Source organism: Schistocerca serialis, chromosome 2, assembly GCF_023864345.2.
Source record: "Schistocerca serialis cubense isolate TAMUIC-IGC-003099 chromosome 2, iqSchSeri2.2, whole genome shotgun sequence".
Classification (NCBI taxonomy): domain Eukaryota; kingdom Metazoa; phylum Arthropoda; class Insecta; order Orthoptera; family Acrididae; genus Schistocerca; species Schistocerca serialis.
In genome coordinates, this window is record NC_064639.1 from 742,247,953 (window position 1) to 742,275,855 (window position 27,903).

The window sequence follows — 27,903 nt, forward strand, 5'->3', positions numbered from 1 at the left end:
CTGACAGCGTTCCTCACAAGTGACTTCTAATCAAATTCCGTGCGTATGGAGTATCGTCTCAGTTGTGCGACTGACTGAATATTCTCTGTCAGAAAGATCACAGTTCGTAGAAATCGACGGGAAGTCATCGAGTAAAACGTAAGTGACGTTTGGCGTTCCCAAGGAAGTGCTATACACCATATGCCGCTCCTAACCTATATAAACGGTTTAGGAGACAATACTAGCAGCGCTCTTAGATTGTTTACAGTGACGCTCTTGTTTACCGTCTATTAAAGTCATAATAAGATAAACACCAACTGTAAAATTATTTACACAAGATATATGTTTGGTGCGAAAAGTGGTAATTGACTCTAAATAACTAACTATGTGAGGTTAACCACATAAGTATTAAAATAATCAGTTAAATTCAGGATATATTACAGGATGTGCCACGTAAGTCTAAAGGCTATCAGTTCAAGTGAATACCTAAGGATTACAATTACGAAAACGAAATTGTTTCAATCCGTGCTGACTATGTTGGAAGAATAATGTAGATAATGTTGTGGGGAAGGCAAACCAGGGACTGTGTTTTATCAGCAGTACACCTGGAACATGCAACAGATGAGAGAGACTGCCTAGACTATGATTGTCCGTTCTGTTCAGGGGTACTGCTTCGCGGTATGGGATCATCATCAGACCGAAGGGGAAGGAAGGGACTGTCATTTTTTAGTGTCACGAAATAACGAGTCAAAATGCCATAGATATGAAAAGTGAATTGGTTTGACAGTCATTAAAATAAAGACGTTTATCGTTGCGGCGAGATCTTTTCACCAAATTCCAATCACTAACTTTCTCCTCCGAAGGCGATAATATTTTGTCACACACTTACGTAATAAATTAACAGGAACCTGAGCTCTCATGGAAATACTTAAGTGTTCGTTTTTCCCGCTCGCTGTTCGAGAGTGAACGGTAGAATAACAGTCTGAAGGTGGTTCGATTGGAAACTCTGCCAGGCACTTAAGTGTGGAATTCGGGAATAGTGATGTTGATACTGAGAGAGAGAGAGACAGACAGAGAGCGGGAGGCAGAGACAGACGGACAGAGAGACAGACGCACTCACCGTGGAGATCCATGGCCCGGTGTCGTTGCGCTCGCTCTTGAGCGAGAAGCTGAACTTGCTCTCGAGGCCCGGTGACTGGCAGAGATCTGGCAGGTCAAAGCTACCAGCGACGAGACTAAAGAGCGGCAGCACCAGCGCCAACGCTACAGACTTCATTTTTGGCCGTCTCTAAAAGACAAGTTATCAGTGTCAACGAGGTAACAGGATACGACTTCAAACACTATGACTGAAAGCGTTGGGGTCTTTGATATGAACAACCCGCAGATACATACACGTTCTTGGACGCAATCGGTATAACATAGCTAACAAAGAAACACAAAAATAATGACGAAATAGGGCACGTCATCCATTAACACCAAAAGGCAAAATAACTTTGAACTGAAAAAATTGTGTGATACTACCGTTTTGTCACATGCGACCTTCCCATTTTTTCATGTCTGCTCATATTCGGTTTTATTCCTTCGTCTTCTCTATCAGCGATTTTTCTATTCCATAGTCATCTTTTTCTACTATCATTGTTTCAACACCTACTCCACTAGGTCCACGTGTTCTATTCCTGCAACTACAAGGGCTACCGATGTGTCTTTATAGTTGGCAAGAGTTAACTGTTTTGATATCGGTAGGCGGACAGCTATTACCATGTTATTTTATCGTGTTTATGATTAACACTTTTAGTGTTATTATTGTTGTTAATGAGATGTCGGTTTTTATTGCCGTTGAAACTCTTCTTACATGTGAAGAGGTTCTTGTAAGGAAAAGCTAACATAAGCTATCTGAGAGTATTTAACTAGAGAATTTATTCTAGCAAAAATAAGTCGGCAATAACTATCACATCTAATATATTTCATTCATAAACATATACATCGCCTCGTCAATATAATGTGATGTTTACTTTCCGTTGATCGAAATTTTTCAGCAAGAAGAATATCCGTTTGCCTCGTTTACCAGTCATTTTTTATTATTCCAGCTAAATCACAATTGTGAGACCTGATTTTTCTCCCAGTTCATACAATTTTGGATTTTACCAATTCATTCCAGATTTATTGTTGCAACAGTACATATGGAGTAAATGAAATGATTACATTTACAGATAGCGCCAGTGTTTCTGAGGAATGAGGTTTCCACCCATGTTGAAACACTCATATTAGTACGTGGTGTAGCCTCCACTCCGGCCGAGGTGGCCGCGCGGTTCTAGGAGCTACAATTTGGAACCGCGCGACCACTACGGTCGCAGGTTCGAATCCTGCCTCGGGCATGGGTGGGTGTGATGTCCTTAGGTTAGTTAGGTTTAAGTAGTTCTAAGTTCTAGGGGACTGATGACCTCAGAAGTTAAGTCCCATAGTGCTTAGAACCATCACATCCCACACATATCGACTGGAAACAAGTGTGGAGATCGTGGTAGCTAGGAAAGATGCTGAACGTCTTCCAGTCAACGTTGAGTTTCACGGGCAACGTGTGGATGTGCATTATCCTTCTGGAGCAACACATCACCTTCCTGTTGCAAGATGGTTCAAATGGCTCTGAGCACTATGGCACTTAACATCTTTGGTCATCAGTCCCCTAGAACTTAGAACTACTTAAACCTAACTAACCTAAGGACGTCACACAACACACAGTCATAACGAGGCAGAGAAAATACCTGACCCCGCCGGTAATCGAACCCGGGAACCCGGGCACGGGAAGCTCGAACGCTACCGCACGACCACGAGCTGCGGACCCTGTTGCAAGAGTGGTTATAAAAACATTCTGCACGTACTGAGCGTTGATTAGCGCCCCTATAAGAAACTCGAAAGGTGAACCAGAATAGTAATTTATTGCCAGTGTATCATGGACGAATGCACTCTACGAGACAGGGCTCACCAAGTCGACGTTGTACGCGCATACGACCGTCAATTGCTTTCAGGAAGAGTCATCGCTGAAGACCACGGCGCGCATTTTATTTCCAAGAGATTCTCATGGCACCAGTGCAGTTGTGCGCGTTAATGCTGTGGCGGGTGTGCAAGACAGATTAGAGGTGTCCGTGCCCGTAATCTCACTGCTAATAACCAGTTCGCAACAGTTCGTATTGACATGTCTTGAACTCTCTTACCTCTGATGTACATTGCTGTACTGCTGCCCTTATGACAATCCTGGTGGGCATCTGTGCTGTATGGCTCGAACACGTCCAACTTGTGTGGCAGTTCTTCGAAAGGACTATCTCGCCACTCGGAAGACCGCCGTTCGACCCCTTTCAAACTCGTTCAGTTGGCTGCAGAAAGCACGAGTGTGTCTCCGTGGCATGGTGACCTGCCTACTTCATACACACTAAGCCTTCTGGTTGTGAGAATTCCCTATTATAGGCTAGACACAGACGACACTCTGGTAGCTACGGCACTACTTTATCTGTTGGTTGACGACTTTGAAACAATTATCAATACATCTACTACCCCCGGGTGGCGTATACCGCTAAAGTACCAAAATCGACGTCATCTTTTCATGTGCACTAAACTTTTGCCGGCAGTGTATTTGAGTAAGTCAGAATTTATTGTCTTCTCATCATTCGTTACAGATTATTCTTCACCTACCTGCTTTGCGTTCATGATATTCCGATGAGAATTTATACATATTATAAACCCAAATTCCTCACCACTCTTTTCTGTCAGTATGTGAACGGTACGGACTTCGATACGGCCTTTCCAACATATAGACTGATTAGCAATGAATATTTGTGTGTATAACTCTTCACCGCTACGCTAGAAAAGCCATCCGGTTTTAGATACATTATGCTACCTTCTCAATTGACATTTGTCTGCCCGATAGTGTTTTAAACCGAGCTGGATAAATTCTGCCGTCAGAATCGCTAGCAGTTGACAGAGGTAGTGTTTGAAGTCGATTAACGATGTGTAAGCCGATTAACATAACGTTCTGGTTATCCGACTGCCGCCCCAGACCAGCTGTTTTCCAGCTAATTAAGCAACGCGTAAACAGAACGTGCCATCAGCTGCCTCATTTGACTACGAGCTCTTTGTTTTTCATGTTAAGTGGGCTCATCGTAAACAGTTCTGGGACGATGATGCCGAACAGCATTAAGTGGCACACTGACAGTAGGGCACAGAAGGCCACCCGTCCTTGTCACGAAGTCATCACTAGTTCGTAAATACTTGTAACTGGTACATCTGGCTACAGAAAAACGGAGATATTGTGAAGATATTTGTGGTCAGACAAGGAACACAATCCTAGTGCTCTTCCAAAAACACTTAAATCCAAGAATATATTTTTCCTTTCATAAGCTGATCAACAATATGTGAAACATACGTGCAGAAATCAAATTGTGAGATGAAACCGAAATTTTCTGTGTACCTGGCCTGACAGTACAAAATACAAGATTCGCTGAAGCCGAAGTACCAGATAGATTCAAGAGGTATTATGAGGTGGAAGTAGATGTACAGGTATTGCAGTGTTAACAGTATTAAAAATTCCATTATAACAGATTTCAAAAGTGTTTCATTTTATACCAGAAAAGCAATTTTTTGCCTTAAACGCTGCTTCAGATTTAAATAGTGCATGAGCGTGCAAACGGAACAACCAGAGTGGTGACATATACAAACATCAAAAAAAGTTTTGCATCACCCCAGCCGGCCGGTGTGGCCGAGCGGTTCTGGACGCTACAGTCTGGAACCGCGCGACCGCTACGGTCGCAGGTTCGAATCCTGCCTCGGGCATGGATGTGTGTGTTGTCCTTAGGTTAGTTAGGTTTAAGGGGTTCTAAGTTCTAGCGGACTGATGACCTCAGCAGTTAAGTCCCATAGTGCTCAGAGCCATTTTTTTGCATCACCCCAGTTCCCAGTACTCCTGAAGATATACGTTGAATCTGGTTATTGTATCAAAGACGTCCCTTGGACTGTACAGAGAAATCACTAAACGCGCCCAAAGATGTAAACAACCATGCTTGAGCAGCACCTATTAGACGAAGGTGGCGGGGGGGGGGGGGGGGGGCTGGGGCGACAGCTGATCAATTCCAGTCGTTCCACCAGGGAGGAGGTACACTGCTCGTGTTGTCTGTTGTTCAACCATGCCATAGACGGTCAATACGGCGGTTCGGTCGCGTCCGCATTTACTTCGTGCCAGGAAGGGCTCTCACAAAAAGTGTCCAGGCGTCTCGGTTCAAAAATGGTTCAAATGGTTCTGAGCACTATGGGACTTAACTTCTCAGGTCATCAGTCCTACAGAACTTAGAACTACTTAAACCTAACTGACCTAAGGACATCACACCCATCCATGCCCGAGGCAGGATTCGAACCTGCGACTGTAGCGGTCGCGCGGTTCCAGACTGTAGCGCCTAGAACCGCTCGGCCACCCTCTGGCGTCTCGGAGTGAACCAAACTGTTGTTGTTCGGACGTGGAGGAGATACAGAGAGACAGCAACTGTCGATGACCTGCCTCGCTCAAGCCGCCAAAGGATGGTGCAGTGTATGACCTCTACCTACGTATTATGGCTCCGAGGAACCCTGACAGCAACGCCATCATGTTACATAATACTCTTCGTGCAGCCACAGGACGTCGTGTTACGACTCAAACTGGTCTCAATAGGCTGCATGATACTCAAATTCGCACCCGACGTCCATGGCGAGGTTCATCTTTGCAACCATGACACCATGCAGCGCGGTACAGATGGGCCCAACAATATTCCGAATGGACCGCTTAGGATAGGCATTACGTTCTCTTCACCGATGAGTGTTGCATATGCCCTCAATCAGACAATCGTCGGAGGCGTGTCTGGAGGCAACCCGGTCAGGCTCGACACCTTAGACACACTGTCCGGCGAGTGTAGCAACGTGGAGATTCCCTGATGTTTTGAGGTGGCATTATGTGGGCGGACCTACGCCGCTGGTGGTCTTGGAAGGCGCCGAAACGGCTGTGCGATAGACGTTAATGCCACCCTCCGACCGACAGTGCAACCATATCGGCCGCATATTGGCGAGGCAATCGTCTTCATGGACGACAGTTGACGCCCTCGTCGTGCACATCTTGTGAATGACTTCCTTCAGGACAACGACATTGCTCGACTAGAGTGGCTAGCATGTTCTCCAGACATGAAACCTATCGAACATGGCTGGGATGATTTGAAAAGAGTTGTTTATGGACAATGTGACCCACCGACCATTCTGAAGGATTTACGCCGAATCGCCAGTGGGACAATCTGGACCAACAGTCCCTTGCTGAACTTACGGATAGTATGCGACGACAAATACAGGCATGCATCAGTGCAAGAGGACGAGCTACTGGGTATTAGAGGTACCTGTGTGTACAGCAGTCTGGACCATCACCTCTGAAGGTCTCGCTGTATGATGGTGCAATATGCAACATGCTATGTGTGGTTTTCATGAGCAATAAAAAGGTCGGAAATGATGTTTATGTATAGGTTCCGGAACTCTCGGAACCGAGGTGATGCATAACTTTTTTTGATGGCTGTATAAAGGGCAAACCCGTTGGCTGATGTAACAAAGCGCAGCTTACATCGCTGGTGTTAGCAACATGAAATTTGGACGGAATGTTTATTATTTATCGTCCAGTTCACACTGAGAATGTATTTTATGCAGTTCAATGTTTTAGGAGCTGAAATCAGTATTAATGTTGTTTCGGAAAATACGCCGTCATGCAAAGTAAGAATCAACAGCAAGGTTAAACCGTTAACGTAACATAGAAACTGGAGGAAAAAATTCATATGTGACGTTACACCTGAAATTCTTAAATGGGTGTCCTCTTAGACGAAAATAATGTAAGCAGTACAAAACGTAACGACATGACAGTATTGGATGATGTAGGTACTGACAGGTTGATGGAAGCGAAGAGCACTTTAAAGTTGAGGTGTTCAATAAATAACAGTCTTAAATTCTCCTGAGTTTGGTCACTTGCTTCGTTTACGCCCATTCTCATGTACGCAATCCTTTAACCGCCGTTTAATCATTACACACCATACAAGGTTACCCCGACAGACAGTTGTCATAAACTAGCTACAGTATGCACAGACCTGTCTTTAAGGTCCGTTGCTAAGCGTAGGTATAGATGTAGCAAGTAAGAGGGTTATTCGGAAAGTAGGGCCCGATCGCTCGCTAAATGGAAAGTGCAGTGAAAATCCGATGAATATTTGCACAGATTTGTTGGGCAATGTCTCCAGTATACCCATCTATCGCTTCACCTCACGCCGCGCTTTTTCAGTTCTGAGCGCACAGTGAGCACTTAAAGTCACCAGAAATAAAGTGTCCCGCCATGTGTGAGTGGCTGCGATAGATTTCGCCTGATGTCACGCAACCCACACAATCTAAGTGTCATGCATTTCCTTCTTCACGACAATTCTTGGCCGCACACTGCATGGGCAACAAGGACGCTCCTGTAGCGTTTTCGGCGGAAAGTGTTTCATCCCCAAACACACAGCCTGGACTTTGCAAGTTTCACCTCAGTTCACAAGAACCGCTGGCTATGAGGAGAACATTTTGGCACACACATCAAGCTACAGATCAGCGTAGTGAATTGGTAGAAGGCACAAACGGCTATGCTCTATGTGGAGAGTGTTTAAAAGTTAGTACAATACTACGACAAATGTCTCAGTAGTAGCGGCGACTATGTAGATTCAAATGGTTAAAATGTCTCTGAGCACTATGGGACTTAACATTTGAGGTCATCAGTCCCCTAGAACTTAGAACTATTTAAACCTAACTAACCTAGGGACATGACACACATCCATACCCGAGGCAGGATTCGACCCTGCGACTGTTGCGGTCGCGCGGTTCCATACTGAAGCACCTAGAACCACCCGGCCGGCTGACTATGTAGAGTTGTAGCTGCAAGGTGTATCTAATTGTTGCAAACGAAATAGTTTTTTTACTTTCATTGTGGAGTCCATTCCGCTACCGATCGGAACTTACTTTCTAAGTAGCCCGCGTATATCGACAAATCACTGTCCATAGCCGACACAGAATATAGTTCAGTATTCGATAACACTACGAAAGTAGAGCGCAGAGAGTTGACAGTAAATTGTGGATATCTTCTTGGTTCTGTGCTGCAAAGTGTATTTAGTGACGAGTATAGCAGACTGTCTTTAGCAAAATGTTCAAATGGCTCCGAGCACTATGGGACTTAACTTCGGAGGTCATCAGTCCCCTAGAACTTAGAACTACTTAAGCCTAACTAACCTTACTAACACATCCATGCCCGAGGCAGGATTCGAACCTGCGACCGTAGCGATCGCGCGGTTCCAGACTGTAGCGCCTAGAACCGCTCGGCCACTGTCTATAGCAACAGTAAACACAGAACACGAGTGTTTCTGGGGGAATACATAGTAACTCATAAAAATATTTATGAGACACAGAAAACCGAACGTGTTAATAAACATGAAATTGTAGCACTAAAATCTTTCATTGAAACTTCCTTCTTGCAGATGTAAATAAATTTCTGTAATCTGAATATAATGGTAATACACAGTGACCCAATCTTCATAGTAAGTTACATATTTTATTGGTCCAATTGCACATAGACATAGCGTCAAAGTTCACAATGTTACGTGTAAAAAGAAACATATAGCGAAAATGAAATTCTTGAAAACTTTAACTGAGTAATGCATTGCTATCTTAACAGGCGTAACATCATTAATACTAACAGTCTTTGTAGCAGATAATTGACGTATTAAAATTATAAAATCAAGTTTTAGAACGATATCAACATGGACTGGTATCCCTGCATCTGATTGGTGACGTTACTATTCACATTCCTTTAAAATAGCATAATTATTTTCTAGTTTAAATAAGTGTGTGTTGACTGTACCTTGCAGTGCCGCGTTGTCGGATGTCTTCGCGAACTGCAAGGCGCGTTCTGTGGGGACAGACGAGAGTGCTGCGCAGACAGTGATGTGACGCCGACACGCAGTCGCCGCCAGTTACTTGGCAGAGTCGACAGCTTATTGCAAGCATCTGCCGGGCTCTTCCTCCCACCTGTATCGGATCAGCTGACTAATCAGATACCGGTGTCGTATTATCCTATCCAGGTGGCTGGTCGCAATACTTCTCTCTGGTAAACAGACTAGCATTTATTTATTGCAAAATACATGAGCAGATGCGTTCTGTTTTGATGATAAAGAGCAGTACTGCAATTGGCTTCTAACGCCAGGATTACAGGGTAAGACTTCACTGTGTAACTGGTCTTATTGGGCACAATACGAGCTCAGACTGCTGCCTCTGGTCAATTTGATCAGCCGATCTTTTATCTGCAGTTCTCTTTGATACGGAAGGAGCAAAGGGAAAAGGGAATCCGATGCCAAGCAATCTCCTTTGTCGTTAGTCTTGTCCTGTGACGCGTTGTCCGTGTTTCCTCAGCCTGTGAATTCAGACCAAATCGAGTGTTTGTGTTGCTCGGTATATCAGTGGCGTAAGTCGGCACGGGTGGTTAGGTGTAAGAATCGTCAAAGTGCTCCACGTTTCGTTATTCAAGCCAGCAATACGTTTGTACATGATTGTGGCATGCACAGACGTAGAAAGTTCTTTCCGTTGTCCTTCAAATATCCAGATTCCCAAAGATCATGTTTTTGGGATGAGTACTACAACATTGAAACAACTGAAAATGAAACGCTTTCAGTTCTTCATAAAAACTAATTGTCACTGAGCAGAGAAGAGAGTAATTAGCAACGTAGGAATCAGCCACCGATTCTCGGATTTAATAAAGCTTGAAAGAATTAGATAATTTACGCCGATGCCGCGATTATGGAAGTATAATAGTAATAATAATAATAATAATAACCGGATCAAAAATGCTCCTATCCTGGGACAAAAAAGGCGAATATGTCATGGGCAGAGTTAAGGATGTAAAAGAAGGGAACTAGCATTTCAACTTATGCGGCAGCTTCAAAAACGTTTAAATCGAAACATCTTGACATAACGTGATGGCATTACTGACATCTTGAGACATTTGATCTTTTTTATTTCTTAGTATTAGTAGCCTTGTTATGTGATACAACTCATCGTGTCAAATAAAGTAAGATGGTAGATGGTACACCACCAAGAACAAGTTCATCACCAGAAATCTTATGCCAACAGAAATACTTTTTTAGCTATTACATGTATCCTCTTCAGCCATATAATGTTATTTGCTGTTTACTGTGTCTGACGAATGTAGTGGATATTGGGTGCAGGATGAGGGATTTGGGCCTATAAAGTGCAAGATGCCGATGTACCACGATAAGGGAGCCCTCTGCGCCAGGGAAGAAGGATTTACTCGTAAAAAAGTGCGAAAATATCAGGATTTTTTTTTAAGTCTTTGGAGCTGCCAGATAAATCTAAAAGCTAGTTCCCTTCTTTCACATCCTTAACTCAGGCCAGGACACATACGCCTCTTCTTATGTGACGATAGGAGGATTTTTATTTCTGGTTCCCAGCGCTTATTCTACCGTAATTTTGACGTTATACCACCACAGTTTGGCAACTAGTGATTTGATATAGGTTTTTTTATTGTCTTTCGAACCACGTTATTTACAGCAAAGCAGAGGATAATGCCCTTACAAAACAACAGAACGACTATTAAATACATGTATTTGTCTACCTTCTTACAAAATTTGAACCATTTCGCACAAGTCTGAAACATGTCAGTAGCACGTAAGAAGAAAACTCACAAAAAATGTGTTTTCTGCACGTGAACTCCGTAGAAAGTTAGATTTTTCAAATGAAGTTTTCCATTTTGTCGTAGGAATGCATTTTCTAATTACTTGCATCACTGTAAACCGTTTCCGCGTACTAATGATTGTTACGTTTTACTTTCACCTCGACTTTAAACCATCGTATCTCCACGATGTATACAGATTATTGGATAAAAAGAATCGTTCTGACATTCATTCATATACCTTAGTGCAAGGCTTGAACTGATTCGTACAAGTTAAAGTACGGAAGCAGCGCGCTTCAAATACCTTCCAGAAAAACGTGTTTTTTGTACGTATTAGCACGTAAATACCGAACGATGCACATAGAAATGGTGCCTTAATTTCAGCCAGATTAATATCCCTTGCAAAACGATTTATTGATGCGAACAATTAGGTTCGCCAATAGCTTTGTTTAATATACCGTAATAGCTACAGGAAGACAGATGTTCGAATGGCTATACATATGGCGGCTGGTTCGAGCCAAACCAGAATCATTCTACCCTATGTTCCTAGTTCAAATAGAAACCGAGCACGAAGACCCCAGCCCAAACTACTATTCTGCGTGGGGTCTTCTCAATTTAATAATTTTCTGTGGCTCACTAGCCTAGTCGAAGTCTTTGAACTAGACACCCCTTCTAGGACTTGTGTGTCTCTAACCTACCTCAGCTCACCAACCGAAGAAAGGGCATCTACGATTTAGTCCTTAATGTACTGCATTTATTAGAAATATAAAATCAGGGTTCAAAATTTTTTTCTTTAATGCTCCATGAACTGTTGTTGAGTTAACAGCAAATTACTTTATTTCAAAAAATGATACTAAGTCATTACAATACATAAAATGTTCAGAGGATATGTTAAGTTCCATAGGATTATTCAGGCGAAGTACGTAAAGGGAGTGAGTAATCCCAAAAAAATCGATACAGATGTGTTCATTAGTCTCCATATTGCAGTTGGCCGCTTTTCAGTACTATACGTATGGGCTAACAGCGCCGAAAACGCGAAGTGACACCGAACGATAATTTCAGATCACTTTATTTGTGCTACTAAAGTTGATTCTAACTTTAAAAAATTGAAAAATACAACAAAATTTAACATAGTATATATATTGTAACTACCATACAATACATTTCTTGTATGAATAAAAACAAACATGTTACAGGCCACTGAAGATGCTTCACAAATAAAACAAGCGAAACGCATATGGAAGTAAAGAAACTGCCTTCTGTTAGCTGCATATACAGAACACAGCTACATGAATTTTGAAACAACTAAGGAACGACGTGAAAACAGAAAAAAATGACGATACGAGAAAATTATTGTGGACCACCTCCATCGCTTCATGCCTGAAGACTACCCCTATTGCGATGCCATCTTTCAGCAGGATAACTGTCATTGTTGCAAGGTCAGAATCGTGCTACAGCGGTATGAGGGGCATTATAGTGAACTCATATTGATGACTTGACCGTCAAATGTGCCTGATCTGCATCCACTGGAACACATATAGGACCCCAGATGCATTCCCCTAAAACACCACTCCGTAATGCGTGGGAATTGCATGGCCTGTGCTTAGACATATGGTGCCACGTAGTTCCTGAATCCTGTCAAGGACTTGCACAATTCATACCAAGGAGAATCGCTGCTGTATCATGTTTGCATAGAAGATCAACACGATCTTAAATTGTGGTCATAATGTTTTGGCTCATTGGTGTATTTATTCTATGTAGACACCGTACGAGGTAACAGGCACCAAATATTAATTATGGGTCTCCCGCTACATGCGCTTCATTTCTTTTAATTGTAATCATAAACAACAATATGAAAAGCTAAGCCTCCTACTACTCCTCTGCCGAGGGACTCGGTGTTTGTGTTGTCCTCATCATTTTATCATCATTCTTGAACATGGCGAGATTGGACTGTGTAAAGATTGCGACTTTCTATGGGCGCTGATAAATGCGCAGTTGAGGGCCCCACAAATCACACATCATCATCATCATCATCATCATCATCGGACTACTCCCCCTGTCAAGCCTTTAGTGCCGACCGACCGCTGTATCATCCTCTCGTAATGGTGTCATTAGGATGCCGCATGAAGGGGAGTGGGCTGAGCACACCGCTCTGCCGGCAGTTAGCTTCCCAGTGACTTTAGTCGCCACTTCTCACTGAAGCAGCTCCTCAGCTGGGCTCACCAGGCTGAATGTACCATTCCGTCCACCAAGGAAAAATTCCTGGCAGCACCTCGAATCGAATCAGGGTGCTCTGCAGTCATACAAGTAGCTGCAGAGACGGACTGGGCGCCAAAGTTACGTAAATAAGTTATGAAAGTTTGTGTGCAACTTTACATGTTTCCGGTTTCAGGAGATACAGGCAATGCACATAACACTACTGGCCATTAAAATTGCTACACCAAGAAGAAATGCAGATGATAAACGGGTATTCATTGGACAAATATATTATACTAGAACTGACATGTGATTACATTTTCACGCAATTTGGGTGCATAAATGCTGAGAAATCAGTACCCAGAACAACCACCTCTGGCCGTAATAACGGCGTTGAGACGCCTGGGCATTGAGTCAAACAGAGCTTGGATGGCGTGTACAGCTTCAACACGATACCAGAAAGGCCCGTACAGGACCTGCAACACGCGGTAGTGCATTATCCTGCTGAAATGCAGGGTTTCGCAGGGATCGAATGAAGGGTAGAGCCACTGGTCGTAACACATCTGAAATGTCCACTGTTCAAAGTGCCGTCAATGCGAACAAGAGGTGACCGAGACGTGTAACCAATGGCACCCCATACCATCACGCCGGGTGAGACGCCAGTATGGCCAGTATGACGAATACACGCTTCCAATGTGCGTTCACCGCGAAGTCGCCAAACACGGATGCGACCATCATGATGCTGTAAACAGAACCTGGATTCATCCGAAAAAATGACGTTTTGCCATTCGTGCACCCATGTTCGTCGTTGAGTACACCATCGCAGGCGCTCCTGTCTGTGATGCAGCCTCAAGGGTAACCGCAGCCATGGTCTCCGACTTGATAGTCCATGCTGCTGCAAACGTCGTCGATCTGTTATTGCAGATGGTTGTTGTCCTGCAAACGTCCCCATCTGTTGACTCAGGGATCGAGACGTGGCTGCACGATCCGTTACAGCCATGCGGATAAGATGGCTGTCATCTCGACTGGTAGTGATACGAGGCTGTTGGGATCCAGCACGGCGTTCCGTATTACCCTCCTGAACCCACCGATTCCATATTCTGCTAACAGTCATTGGGTTTCGACCAACGCGAGCAGCAATGTCGCGATACGATAAACCGCAATCGCGATAGGCTGCAATCCGACCTTTATCATAGTCGGAAACGTGTTGGTACGCATTTCTCCTCCTAACACGAGGCATCACAACAACGTTTCACCAGGCAACGCCGGTCAACTGCTGTTTGTATATGAGAAATCGGTTGGAAACTTTTCTCATGTCAGCACGTTGTAGGTGTCGCCACCGGCGCCAACCTTGTGTGAATGCTCTGAAAAGCTAATCATTCTCATATCACAGCATCTTCTTCCTGTCGGTTAAATTTCGCGTCTGCAGCACGTCATCTTCGTGGTGTAGCAATTTTAATGGCCAGTAGTGTATTAAATATGGGGCTCCTGCTGCATGCGCTTTATGTCTTCACTTCAGATATGCGAGTATGTGCGAATACTCAGGTATATTGAGAATGACAAAGTCACGAAGAATATTGCTGTAGCGACTTGCAACTATTCGTTGTGACGATGGGAGTAGCTGAGAAACGAAGAGAAGTTCTATTTCTGTTGATAAACTTATTAGATTATGAAAAGATACTATACACTGATATCATTTTGAGGAGGAAACCCTGCTGACTATATCTGTCTTGTGTGTATAAATACTGCTTACATAAAAATTTTCAAGGTACGTTACCAAGTTTTCTTGTTAATACGGACGAAAGTTTTGTCAAGTGGCTTTCATTATAGGGATGCATTAAGAGTTGATATAGATTATTATGACGAAATGACAACGCGGTTGTAATTTTTTCTTATTGAAACTGACAAAAACTTTGGAAACCCACGCTCGAAAACAATAACATTCTTAGATTAATTGGATCACCTTATGTAATCAGAACTATAATACCAATTCTTGTAATTTTATTATAAATGTGACTCGGGTTATTCGAAGCCATATCAGATTAGATGTTTTTGACAACTGTTTGCCTACTAAGATATGCAAAACTAGGAGCATTATGGTAAAGAATAGCGCAGTGTCCTATGGATCCTGAATAACTGTTCGTACACCTTTCTACACATCTGTTTAGTGTTGTTTCATTCAGGGCATTCTTTCTAATCTTACTATGTTACAAATGTTACTGCGACATCTTATGCGTCAGTTTTGTAGTTTCTCATTTCATTTTGGGCTGGAAAGCAGGTAATAGTTTAAAATGGCCACCAAAATTTGTTCCCATTGTTACAAAACGTCTTCTGGAATTACGTGTAATCAATTATAGTTAAAACCTAGGTAAAAGTGTTACATTTTACAGTTTAATTAGTGCCTTAATGACTACAAAACTTTCCATTTCTTGAACCAAAAAAATTAGAACAAAACTGTTAAATATTTTGTAAAATGTTTTTTCTAAAAGACAGAATTAAAACAGCTTAGAGAAAGATTTGTCGCACCTCTGAATGACACTTGATATCATGTAGAGGAAGTAAAGCGCGTGAATTGTTTCTCTAATCTGTTTTATTTCTTACTTTTACACAAATCATTTCACACAATATTTGACAGTCTTTTTTTAATTCCTTTTTATTTTTAAGCTTTGTCAGAAAGCATGAAATATATTCAAACATTGATCGGTATTCTATTATTACTAAGTGTATACAGATAAAAGAAAAGCAGACAAATTTCATTTTATGCTGTAATGTTACTTTATTTTTTCAACGTTAAAGAAATAATTCCATAATTATACAGCAGTGTAATTTTTTCTACTCTAAATAGCTAGGTTTTAAAGAGATGAAGTTTTGACACATCATATACATAGCTGGCAGCAGCTGCTCGTGAGATATTTCAGTTCTCCCTCAAGTCACTAATTACTTTTTCCTATTTCTCTGACTACTTTCAAGCAATTAATTTTTTTTTTCAGAAATAGACCTCATGCTGATCGGTTTGTCACACCTTCTGTCCATTTCCCGTACTGAATGTTACAAGTGTCTTTAGTTTTTCTGCTGAGATACTATTTAAATTGCTTAGATTGAGCTTTTCACGAAAATCGTATTATTAATTATTTTTCCCTCTGCTTTTTCCACTTGGTATGACGATCAATTTCGAGAAACAAACTCAAACTATACGACCTGGTGTCGTTTGTAAAATTCTTATCAAAGAGATTATAGTCATACAGCGATCACTTGTTACTTGAGGTTCAGATCTCGTTGACTTGCATCAGTGTGGCAGCTCTCAGAGTGTGGTTTACACCGATGGACTGGGAAGAACGTCCCTTTGAAAAGGGATGAACATAATAAGAGGATATCCAGGCAGCAAAACATTTGTATACATTCTTTTCCATCTTGAAGAACCTGGCGACGAGTTTCAATACTATAATGATTCGTAGATGGTGAAATACTACGTCATTACTTTACGCCGACGTTGGCATGTGGACTGTATTTACAACATGCAGTTGCTCGGTAACAAAAGTTAGAGTTCATTGTCAACGATATTAGTTGAGAAGATTTTTTGGAACAATTTGTTTTCCGTTTCACCTTCTTTGTGTGTGACGTCTATTTTGTTGTGTTACAGGTGAGTGAAGATATGTCACTAGACCAAGCTGAGCTGCCTTTGGCTGGTGTTCGTTTCTCAGCAGCGCTTCTCTGCTCCTTGTGCTGGCAACGCATCGAAAACGCCGAATAGATTCTACAAACCAGGTCAGTACCGAAGATGTTAATTACAATACACGCTTATCGAATCAACGATACAAATCGGCGATACCTCTTGTGTATGTCCAGAACTTAAACTGAAGTTAACAGCTTATGTGACTTAAAAAGGTGTAATATTAAAACACTCGTAGCAGGGTGTGTATATACACTACTGGCCATTAAAATTGCTACACCAAGAAGAACTGCAGATGATAAACGGGTATTCATTGAACAAATATTTTACTAGAACTGATATGTGATTACATTTTCACGCAATTTAGGTGCATAGATCCTGAGAAATCAGTACCCAGAACAACCACCTCTGGCCGTAATAACGGCCTTCATACGCCTGGGCATTGAGTCAAACAGAGCTTGGATGGCGTGTGCAAGTACAGCTGCCCATGCAGCTTCAACACGAAACCACAGTTCATCAAGAGTAGTGACTGGCGTATTGTGACGAGGCAGTTGCTTTGCCACTATTGGCCAAACGTTTTCAATTGGTGAGAGATCTGAAGAATGAGCTGGCCAGGGCAGCAGTCGAACATTTTCTGTATCCAGAAACTCCCGTACAGGACCTGCAACATGCGGTCGCGTACTATCCTGCTGAAATGTAGGGTTTCGCAGGGATCGAATGAAGGGTAGAGCCACGGGTCGTAACACATTCGAAATGTAACGTCCACTGTTCAAAGTGCCGTCAATGCGAACAAGAGGTTACCGAGACGTGTAACCAGTGGCACCCCATACCATCACGCCGGGTGAGACGCCAGTATGGCGATGACGAATACACGCTTCCAATGTGCGTTCACCGCGATGTCGCCAAACACGGATGCGGCCAACATGATGCTGTAAACTTAACCTTGATTCATCCGAAAAAATGACGTTTTGTCGTTCGTGCAACCAGGTTCGTCGTTGAGTACACCATCGCAGGCGCTCCTGTCTGTGATGCAGCGTCAAGGGTAACCGCAGCCATGGTCTCCGACCTGATAGTCCATGCTGCTGCAAACGTCGTCGAACTGTTCGTGCAGATGGTTGTTGTCTTGCAAACGTCGCCATCTGTTGACTCAGGGATCGAGACGTGGCTGCACGATCCGTTACAGCTATGCGGATAAGATGGCTGTCATCTCGACTGGTAGTGATACGAGGCCATTGGGATCGAGCACGGCGTTCCGTATTACCCTCCTGAACCCACTGATTCCATATTCTGCTAACAGTCATTGGACTCGACCAACGTGGGCAGCAATGTCGCGATACGATAAACCGCAATCGCAATAGGCTACAATCCGACATTTTAAAAGTCGAAAACGTGATGGTACGCATTTCTCCTCCTTACACGAGGCATCACAACAACGTTTCACCAGGCAACGCCGGTCAACTGCTGTTTGTGTATGAAAAATCGGTCGGAAACTTTCCTCATGTCGGCACGTTGTAGGTGTCGCCACCGGCGCCAACCTTGTGTGAATGCTTTTAAAAGCTAATCATTTGCATATCGCAGCATCTTCTTCCTGTCGGTTAAATTTCGCGGCTGTAGCACGTCATCTTCGTGGTGCAGCTATTTTAAGGGCCAGTAGTGCATATGGCACGCTAATATGAGATCACCTCTTAGTGAATCTGTAACGTTTCGTGTGAGCAGCTTTCACGTGGGGGGGGGGGGGGGGGGGGGGACACAGTGATCTATACTATTTACTAGCTGATAAACTCGGCATGGACTGAAAATTTATTCCAATCTTCTGTTAGTCAATCTTCCTTCTTCCATCTGTACATCTCTTCGTTCGCGTATCCTTCTATCTCTTCCTCTCCGTTCCCACCTCCTCCTTCCACTCTATCTACCCTCACATCTCTGTCCATCTCCCGTTTTTCCTCCTCGTTTCAGTCCATCTCCCCTCTCCCCCTCTCTCGTCCATCTCTTCCCCGCTCTCTCTGTTCGTCTTCTCCGTCCCCCCTCTCTGTCTGATTTTTCCTTCCCCTCTCAGTCAGTCCATTTTCTCATCCCCCTTTCTCTTCCTCCACCCATTCTCTGTCCATCACCCCATTATCACCCCACCCTGACCTTTGTGGGGGACCTGGTGGATTTTACGCTCACAGTATTTATTTCCAGATAGTAAGTAATATGTGTACCAAGTTTGGTTGAAATTGATCCGGAGACTAAGATGAAGATGTTGAACAAATGCCATTATGACATATATTGTTCGCATATAATCATGTCTGACTGTCTGCTATTTTACACCATAAGACAGAGAGGCTTGTTAAATTTGAATGTGGTATTCAGACGTGTGGCTTGAATTTGTGTCTTGAAGCACGCTGACGAAGTTACTGGATCGTGCAAACAAGTGACAAATGGCACTTCCTGCTGAAAGTTCTTAGTCTAGTGGTTATATTGTGAATTAATGCGAGCCGACGACTAACTTATTTCTAGGTAAAGTGAAATTACCGCTGCCTATTCAATGAAACCAATTCATGGTAATAAAAGACGAAAGGTGATTTATTATACCATTCAAAAGGGTTATTTGAAAAAATAAATAAGACGAGCGAGTGCAGTGCGCCTTGCTACCAGAAAATAATAGGTAAATTATTGTTGTACCTTGTCTATGTGCACAAGGCCAGCGCCCACACGGTGTATCTTAATATTCAGCCAAACTGGCGGAGAAAGACATTAACACTGTCAGGTACCAAAATTTACCTGGAAGACTGATGAATAACGCACCAAGATACTTATGTGAGCAGCTCTCGAATGGAAAGTTAAGGAATTCAAAATTAGATATGACAACAAATCAAATTGGTGAAACAAGTTGCGTTCTAGAAAAACTCAAGTAAGTGAGCTGCAGAGAACATGGATGCAGATTGTGTACTTACGTTTCCTTAAGATCAGCAAAGTGTGTCGAAAGGTACCTCTAGTACCTTCCGCCGCGGAAGTCGAACACACGCCAGAACCAATGGACGTGGTCAGCCCATAGAGGGCTCCGTCTCCGCAGCGGCTATTCCGCGCAGCGGCTCTCGTGCAGCGAGGGCGACACCACTACGCCACGTGCATACAGCGGCCAATAGCCGCTCCCTCCGGTTTCGTATATAGGGACCCGCTCTGCCCTAGTCCAGCATCTAGTGGGTTGGATCCCTTCCTTCGAAAGCGTTAGATTGCAAAGCCTGGGCTACTCTCAGGGTGGAATCTCCGTCTTCGAAGATTGTGTCTGTCTGTCTGTCGGTGTGTCTGTCTGCCCGCCTGCCGCTTGCTGCTGTAGCGGTTCGTCCATCCGCCTGCCTGCTCGCCGTCCGCCGCCGCCGCCGCCGCCGCCGCTGCTGCCTGCTGTCCGTCCGCCTGTTCGTCGCCGTCCATCGCCGCCGCCGCCTGCTGCCAGTCCGTCCGTCCATCGCCGTTAGTCAGCTATGAGTACTCCGACCTCCACTGTCATCTACACCTCCCCCTCCCCTTCTCCCACAGTCACTTCCTGGAGTACCGCCCCTGGCCTCCCTCCTTACGTCTCACCTCTCCTTCCCCCACTTACCCATCCCCCTATCTCCTCCCCTGCTGTATACCCACACCTCTACACTCTTCCTCCAGCCTCCACACCCTCAACGGCTCCCACTACTACCCCTGCCCTCACAAACGCCTCTGTTGCCGCCTCTGCTGCCACCCCTCAGGTAGTCGGCTTCCCCTCTCTCACCCACCCCATCGCTTCGTCGTCTGCATCTCCCGCACCCATCACGTCGCGCCGAGCCACCGTCGCCACCAATGAACCGGCTGCTTCTCCCGGCCCCTCCACTACGCCACAGGGATCTGCCACCCGCCACCTCCCTCTCCTCCCCATCCCTTTCCCCTCCTCCCAGCCTCCAGTCTCCAAAAAACCCCAAAAGTGCGTCATTACCGACTCTGCACCCGCCACTTCCCACAAAAAGTCAGCACCTCCTCCCCCTCCTCCTGTCGTCTCCACAGACACCACCCTTCCTCCGGCCACCCATACACCGGCCCCCACCCTCCACACCTTTCTCCTGTCAACTCCTGATCCTAAGTTTCTCGACGCTTGTACCCTCACCGTGGAGATACGAAAGTACTTACCTGGTGCTCCCATCTCCCAACTCATTCCCTGCAGGGACTCAGTCCTTATCGAGTCCCTGTCCCCAACCTTTCACACAGACCTCCATTCGTAAACTCCCACGAGTTATGTTAGGCCCCCACACCTCTCTGACACCCTTCCTTTCCACTTCCACTCCTCGTCAGGCCCAGCTTCCCCATCGCCCCCCCCCCCCCCACCTACACTGCTGTGATCACCGAGCTCAGCCTGGTGATCAAGGAGGATGAAGTGTTGGCAGAACTGAACTCCCACCCGGACTTGGAAATCCACTCTTCCCACCATATCCACAATGCCTCTGGTCCCACCTACCTCATGCAGGTTGCAGGTCTTCTCTGAGTCCGCCCCCTCCATTGACCATCTTCTCACCCAGGGTACCCTGATTTACCACCATCGCCACCCTGTTGAATCCTCCAAATCCCCTCCCTAATCCTACCATTGCCAGTGGTGCCTGATGTACAATGACCACCTGACTCCCAACTGCAAAAAACTCCTCACCCGTCCCCATTGCAAGGCCTCCTGCTTTCTTAAAAATTCCCCAACCTCGCTGCTCCCCCTTCCTGTAACTCCTGAAATGGCCCCCATCCCTCATACTCCCACAAGTGTAGGGCTGAACCCCCTCCAGCCACCCCTGAGCTTACAGTCCCTGTTTGTCCTGTCGATCCCCCTGTCCATCCTAACAATTCCCTCCGTCCACCCCCCATGGCCGAGGACATCATCCAGTTCCTTACCGTTGTACTCCAAAACATTCACCCTTTTCAGCACACCCACACCTTCCAACAAATCTCTCTTGCCACTCGCTCCATTTTCCACCTGAACACCTCCGCCACTTACTCCCACAGCCAAGCCCACTTCACCTTCACCCACCTCAACACCCTAGTTTAAGCCTCTTCCCTTCCCTCTCTTCCCCCCCCCTTCCCGCCATGGTGTGGCACGAGTATCGCATCCTCTTCCAGAACTTTCGCTCCTTCCGCTCCAACAAATACCTACTCATGCACACCCTCTCCCACCACCAGGTCCACACCTTCCTCTTGAATGAAACCTTTCTCCAGCACCACCATTCTATCCACAACTCTCCCTATATCCTCCACTGCACTGATGCTCCTGGTCCTCATGCGCAGGGTGGAGTCGCGATTGGCCACCTTAAGCATATCCCCGTCCGGCCACGACCTCTCCTCAATGGCCCCACTGAAGGCCTTATCCTCAGCGTCTTCTTCCCCTCCCTCACCATTACCTGTGCCACCATTTATGTACACTCCACTGCTCCTCTTCCTTATGACTTCATCTCGCACACTGACCGCACCTTCTACTCCTATGTGATTGCCGCCGACCTCAACATCCATAGCCGCACTCCTGCCGCCCTTCGGCGGTGGCATCAGTTCCTCTCCACGATCCAAGGTGACCTTGTTCCCCTTCCCCAGCACACCTAGCCCAAAAGTGACACCACTCCCTATGTTTTCATTGCCTCTGCCAACCTCCTTGGGCATATCGCCGTCGCCGTCCTTGACCCCACAGGTAGCGATCACCTCCCTGTCCTTCTCACCATAACGTCTGCTCACCGCCCCCCTCTGGCTCCGCACCCTGCACCCCCTCCCAAGGTCGTCCATGACTATCACCGTGCCAACTGGGATGCCTACTGGGACTCCATCTCCACCCAGGTCGAAAGCCACCCACTTACCTATTGCCATCCTGATGACACCATCCACACATTGTCCTTCCTCCAGAAGGTAATTACTGACGCCGTGGAGGCCCATGTTACTACTAAAACCATCCACCCATACCATCCCACTCTTCCTCCGTAGGCTGTCCTCCTCCTCTGTGAATCCCGCCGCCTCTATCGCTCGTTCCTGCGCACTCGTGACAGGGATACACTCCAACGCCACCGGCAAATACAGCGACACGTATGGAACCTTATTACGGCAATGAAACGCCGAGACTGGCGCCAGACCTGCACGTGACTCAGCGCCACACTCCCTATGAAATCCTTCAAGTACTGGTCCGCCTTCCATCGCCTTACTGGTTCCCTTTCCGTTCCCACTACCCCCTTCTCCATAACGATCGCCCCCTTCCTGACAACCTCAGTAAGGCCAACCACTTCGCTTCCCACCTTTCCGAGGTCTTCTCCATCCCAGATGATCCCCACTTTGATTATTCTCTTTTCCGCACCATCATGGAACGTGCTGATACCTCATTCGCTCCACTTGCTCCTAGTTTCCAGTATTTGGGGCAGTTGCCCCCCTCTGACATAAACACTCCCATCACATCACCCTGGTCACAGCTGTGTCACCTACTGCCACCTTCGAGAAAGCCCCTATTCCTTCCTACTGTCCTCGCCTATCTCTATAATGTCATCCTCTCTACTGGCTTCTACCCTGACCTGTGGAAGACCTCCTGCGTACTCTTATTCCTCAAACCCAACAAACCCCCTTCTGCCCCCTCTGCCTATCGTCCCATTTGCCTCACCTCCATTTTCAGTAAGGTCTTTGAATCCATCCTCTCCCGCCGTATCCATCAGCACCTTACTCAATACCACCTCCTCCCCCTTACCCAGTGTGGCTTCCGGCCCTCCTTCTCTGCTGAAGACCAGCTCCTAAACCTCGCTCACCTTCTGTCCCTCCTGCTCAACTCCCATCGCTCTGCTGTTTTTGTTTCCCTTGGCCTCCAAAATGCCTATGACCGTGTATGGCAGCCCGGTCTCCTCTTTAAACTCCAAACCTACGCCTTGCCTATCAATGTGGTCCATCTGGACGCTTCCTTCCTCTCACACCATCCTTCCTATGTCGCCTTCCACAACACCAACTCCTGCATCTTTTATCCCATGGCTGGCGTCCCCCAGGGTTCTGTCCTCTCCCTTTATCTCTTGTATACGGCTGATATGCCCAAGCCACCCCCACCAGTCCACATTCTCCAGAAGGCTGATGACACCACCTTCCTGGCTCTCCATTCTACCCTTCAATGGTCCCAACGTACCCTCCAAACCCACCTTAACCAGTTCATCACTTGGTGTAACCAGTGGTTCCTCTATCTCAACCCCTTCAAAACCCAGGCAATCATCATTGGCCACACCACTCACTCCTTTCGCCTCACCCTTTATGGTCGTCCCATCCTGTTCACCCTCACCCTGAGATACCTTGGCCTCACCCTAGACCGACACCTCACCTGGACCCCTCATCTCCAGACCATCCAGCAGAAAGCCCGTTCCTACCTCCACCTTATGAAACTCCTGTCTGGCCGGACATGGTGATTGCATCCTTCTACCATCCTCCACACCTACAAATCCCTCATCTGTCCTATCCTCTGTTATGCCAGTGTTGCCTGGATCTCCGCCCCCACCCGCTTTTACAAGGTCCTCCAAATCCTTGAACGTCATGCTCTTGGCATTGCCTTCCATATCTGCCTTCCTTCCCCCACATGGCTCCTGTATGAACGGATCCCCTTCCCCCACCTCCTCCTGTTCCTCCAACATCTCCACATCCTTTACATTGTCTGCAGGCTTGATCCCCCCCCCCTCTAGTTTCCTCCTTCCTTTCCACCCCACCCCCCCCCCCCCCCCGTCTGTTGCCACGCGTCTATCGCTGTATCCCTCCCTCTCCCCACCTCCACACCCTCCATCTCCTTCATGAGGGCAATTTAGAGAGCCTCCCCCTCCCAGATGACGAACTTCGACGTGACATCTACCCCTCCTTCCAACAATAACCTGGCCTTGTCCCCCCCCCCCTCCCCAGTGCTCCCTTTTTCCTCTCCCCTACTTCTCCCATAGCGGATTTTCTTCCTTCCCCCCCACCCCTGAGACCCTGCACCCCATACTTGCCTCTTTCCTTCCCACTCCCCTCCCTACCTGGCCCTCTTCAGCGCGCCCCCCCTTCCATCCCCCCCTCTCTTCCCCTACCTCCCTCCCTCCCTTCTTCCGGTCTCCCTCATCTCCTTGCACCTCGCAGATCCTCCGTTTTCATCATCGTCAGTGTGCCACGTCAGTGTTGTGTTTACTGCTGTTTCTCCTGTGCGTCAAGAGGTGTGATTTTAATCGTGTACTGCCTTGAGGTTCGCCGTCAGTGTTTGTTATTTGCTACGCCATCCGTCGATACTTTTTATGCTCCAGTAACACTGTGCCTTGTGTTCTTTTAATTGTCGCACTGTGTGGCTTTGTGTGTGCGCTACTTTTAAACAGTTTTTTATCTCCATTTTACAGTCGCCCCTTTTTTGTCAATTGCCTTCCTTGATGTTCCCCTTTTTTATATCTATGTTCACAATATTCTCTCCTTTGTATATTTTTCACTGTCTTCTATTGTTTGTTCTATGTCTTTCGGCTGAAGAGCAGCGCATATGCTGCTGCCAGCCCGCCCCGTTGGGGAATTGAAGCCGCACCACGCAAAGAAGAAAAAAAAAGAAAAACCCAGTCCAGTCAGTCTGGTACTCGCTCTGGATTGCGTTTCTATCTCGGCGGTACTGCATTCTGGTCGTTGCTCGTTGTCGACATTTGCCTGGCTCTGGTTCCGAGTGGATTTTCTGTTGGTGTTTGTGTTGTGGTTTCCACAAGCCTCCGTTGTTTCTCTTCCTTGTTGTGTCGGTGGTAGTCGGTCGTGGTCGGTTGTTGTAAGTTATCGTTGGTCTGTCGTCCGACTCGTCCATGTGCTTACCCGGTGGTGCGTGCTCCACCGCCGGCGGCTTCCCCGCCTGGCGGCTCCGATCCGCAGCCCAAGGCGTTCCCGCAGTTGGTTTTGGTTACTACAGTACCAGACATCCACAAGGATAGAATCCCTCGAAATCACCTCTCTACACGCCTTGGTCCATAACCCTTCCACCTAAAAAGCAAAAAGCTCTGCATGGAGAGAGCAAGTCTATGTTTTGCCAATGTGACGGGCTAGAACTGTCTCTTAGTAGGATGGTGCTCTTCTTTGCTATTGGTCAGCTTTACACGCCAAGAAATCTTTCTAGAGCAACACAGTCCTGTTGACATAAACAAATTGTTAGAGCAAATGCAACTGTGAGAAGTGGCACGCCACTCTCTCACTTTAACAACTCTGGCATTCAGATTAACATTCGTATTTTAGATCATGAACTTGGTGCTCCCTAGTACTACATGTGGTATGTGTGATTTACGAATTTTATGCATGAGAAAATTATGGGCAGAATGTTCATATAACTACATGTGTAACCTGTAGAGAACTTGTACAAGAGAGGCTGTAGTCGGGGCAACGGAGAAGGGGGGAAGAGATTATTGTCTTTCAATTCCCCTTCGGGGCGGGCTGGCAGCAGCATAAGCGCTGCTCTTCAGCCGAAATCGCGGCAGACTATGAATTAATATTTCATAGTGATAAGTGAATTAATATCTCATAACGATAGGTGACAGTAATGTCACAGTACATAAAAAAGTGTTTCAGGTCAACTAGATATAGTCAATAAGTACCAACATGCTATTTTCGAACTGTTTTAAGTCAACCTTCTCAACCACTATACTACCAGAAGTGGTAGTGCTGACCATCACTCCCAAATAATACGTCATTTACCTAACAAATTTTACTGAAATATCTCCATTTGTTCCTCAGTTACGCTTCAGTGTCATTCCCTTTTGGGTGTAGGTGGTCCTTAACCCCACAGCGCTTCTTTGCAGGTAGTAAGTGACCAGTAAACCACAAATTCTTTAAAGAATCCAACTCCCATGTTGAAACAGCTTCAGATATCTGATAAAAATGAGTTAGTGTGTTAAATATTTGGCGTTAAACATTTAAACGAGAGGAAGCTTAGAAAAGGTTCGAAATTATGTTTAAAGTTTGTTGGAAGTCGCTAATTTCTCAAAATTATCAAATACTGGATGAGAACAGCCTGGATAATTTGCGCTCCGTTTTATGAGAACATAGTTTTCACGCATCCCAATGTTTATGACGTCATGTTTCCTGAACAGTGTGTTACACAATGATATAAGTGTATTCGGTGGCACATATGTAGATGCGCCTGCAAAGTGTGTCGATAATGGACTTAGTTGTAAGGAAGTAATAAATTAAAACGTAATTCCTGACGTGATAGCTCTACTGCATGAATAGCGAAAAATATAGTAAGCTGTAAATTATTTTCCTTTCATCATTATGTGCGGTGGCAGGGAGGGGAAAGAGGGGGGCGGGTGTCACCTGGAAGTAGTTTCGTAAAATTTGCAAATCATGAGTCAACTCTGTTGCAAGTCACTAAGTGCTCCCATTCTGAAGTATTGGATGAATGTAGTCTGCGTATTTACGCTTCTTTTTCCATTCCACCTCCATCCCTTTGAGAGATACGTGGTTACTACCCCCATAGTACTTCGTTGCAGAAAAGATATGTATACCAGATTTGGTGAAATCGATCAAATAGTTTACGGAGAGATGTTGGACATACGTACTTAGGTTACGTGGGTGCATTAGAAAGTAATTGCTGACAATTTTTATGTCGATACTCTTAAAGCATTTTGAATAAAACAGATGTTGGTAACAGTCTACATCTCTATTCCGCACGTCTACATATTTCTTCATATCTACGTACTGTAGCGTGTAATATATTTGTGTGTAATGCATTTATGTCAGTACGTCAGAAGCAGCATGCTATAATCGACTTCAGAATTCGAAGAGTTCGTCCACACACGGAGTAATTCTTCCTTCAGCATCACGATGGCAGGCCACACAAGAGCATTGTGACATTGGCAACAATCCGACGCCTTGGATTCACTGTCGTCGATCATCGTCCATACAGTCCCTACGTGGCCCCATCCGATTTTCATCTGCTCTCAAAACACCTTCGTGGGATTGACTTTGATGGTGAACAAGCAGTGCAAGTAGAGGTGAGGTTGTGGCTCCGGCAAGAAGTCAATCGTACTACAATGACAGAATCAACTAACTGGTCTCTTGTTGGGAGAAATACGAAGCATATTCATTAACAGTGTGACTTTGATGGGAAATCAATATGTACGCTTGAAGAGTAAAGATGTGGAACATCAACGACGTTTGTTTCATTTAAAAGTCTTAACAGTTTTCACATAAGGGATTCGGAGGGATTACTTTTCAGGATACTCTAGTACAAAAATTTTTTTAGATATAAAGAAGAAATTATTAATTTTAATGGTCTTCAACTCAGTATAATTTAACAAGAACTTAATTATAACTTGTTTCGGTTAATTTGAAACCCTTTTCAGGTCTAGGGAAA

The 27,903-nt window shown here is 45.4% G+C and overlaps 1 protein-coding gene across 3 annotated transcripts in view; it reads right to left on the minus strand.

Moving 5' to 3' along the window:
- LOC126457943 (uncharacterized) overlaps positions 1-27,903 on the minus strand; it is a 113,450-nt gene that overhangs the window by 18,842 nt on the left and 66,705 nt on the right. For all 3 annotated transcript variants that reach the window (XM_050094671.1, XM_050094672.1, XM_050094670.1), the window contains exons 6-7: positions 8,900-9,066; positions 1,100-1,267 (exon numbers count right to left, since the gene is read on the minus strand). In XM_050094671.1, coding sequence (XP_049950628.1) covers positions 1,100-1,267; positions 8,900-9,066 — 335 coding nt within the window. The remainder of the gene's footprint in view (positions 1-1,099; positions 1,268-8,899; positions 9,067-27,903) is intronic.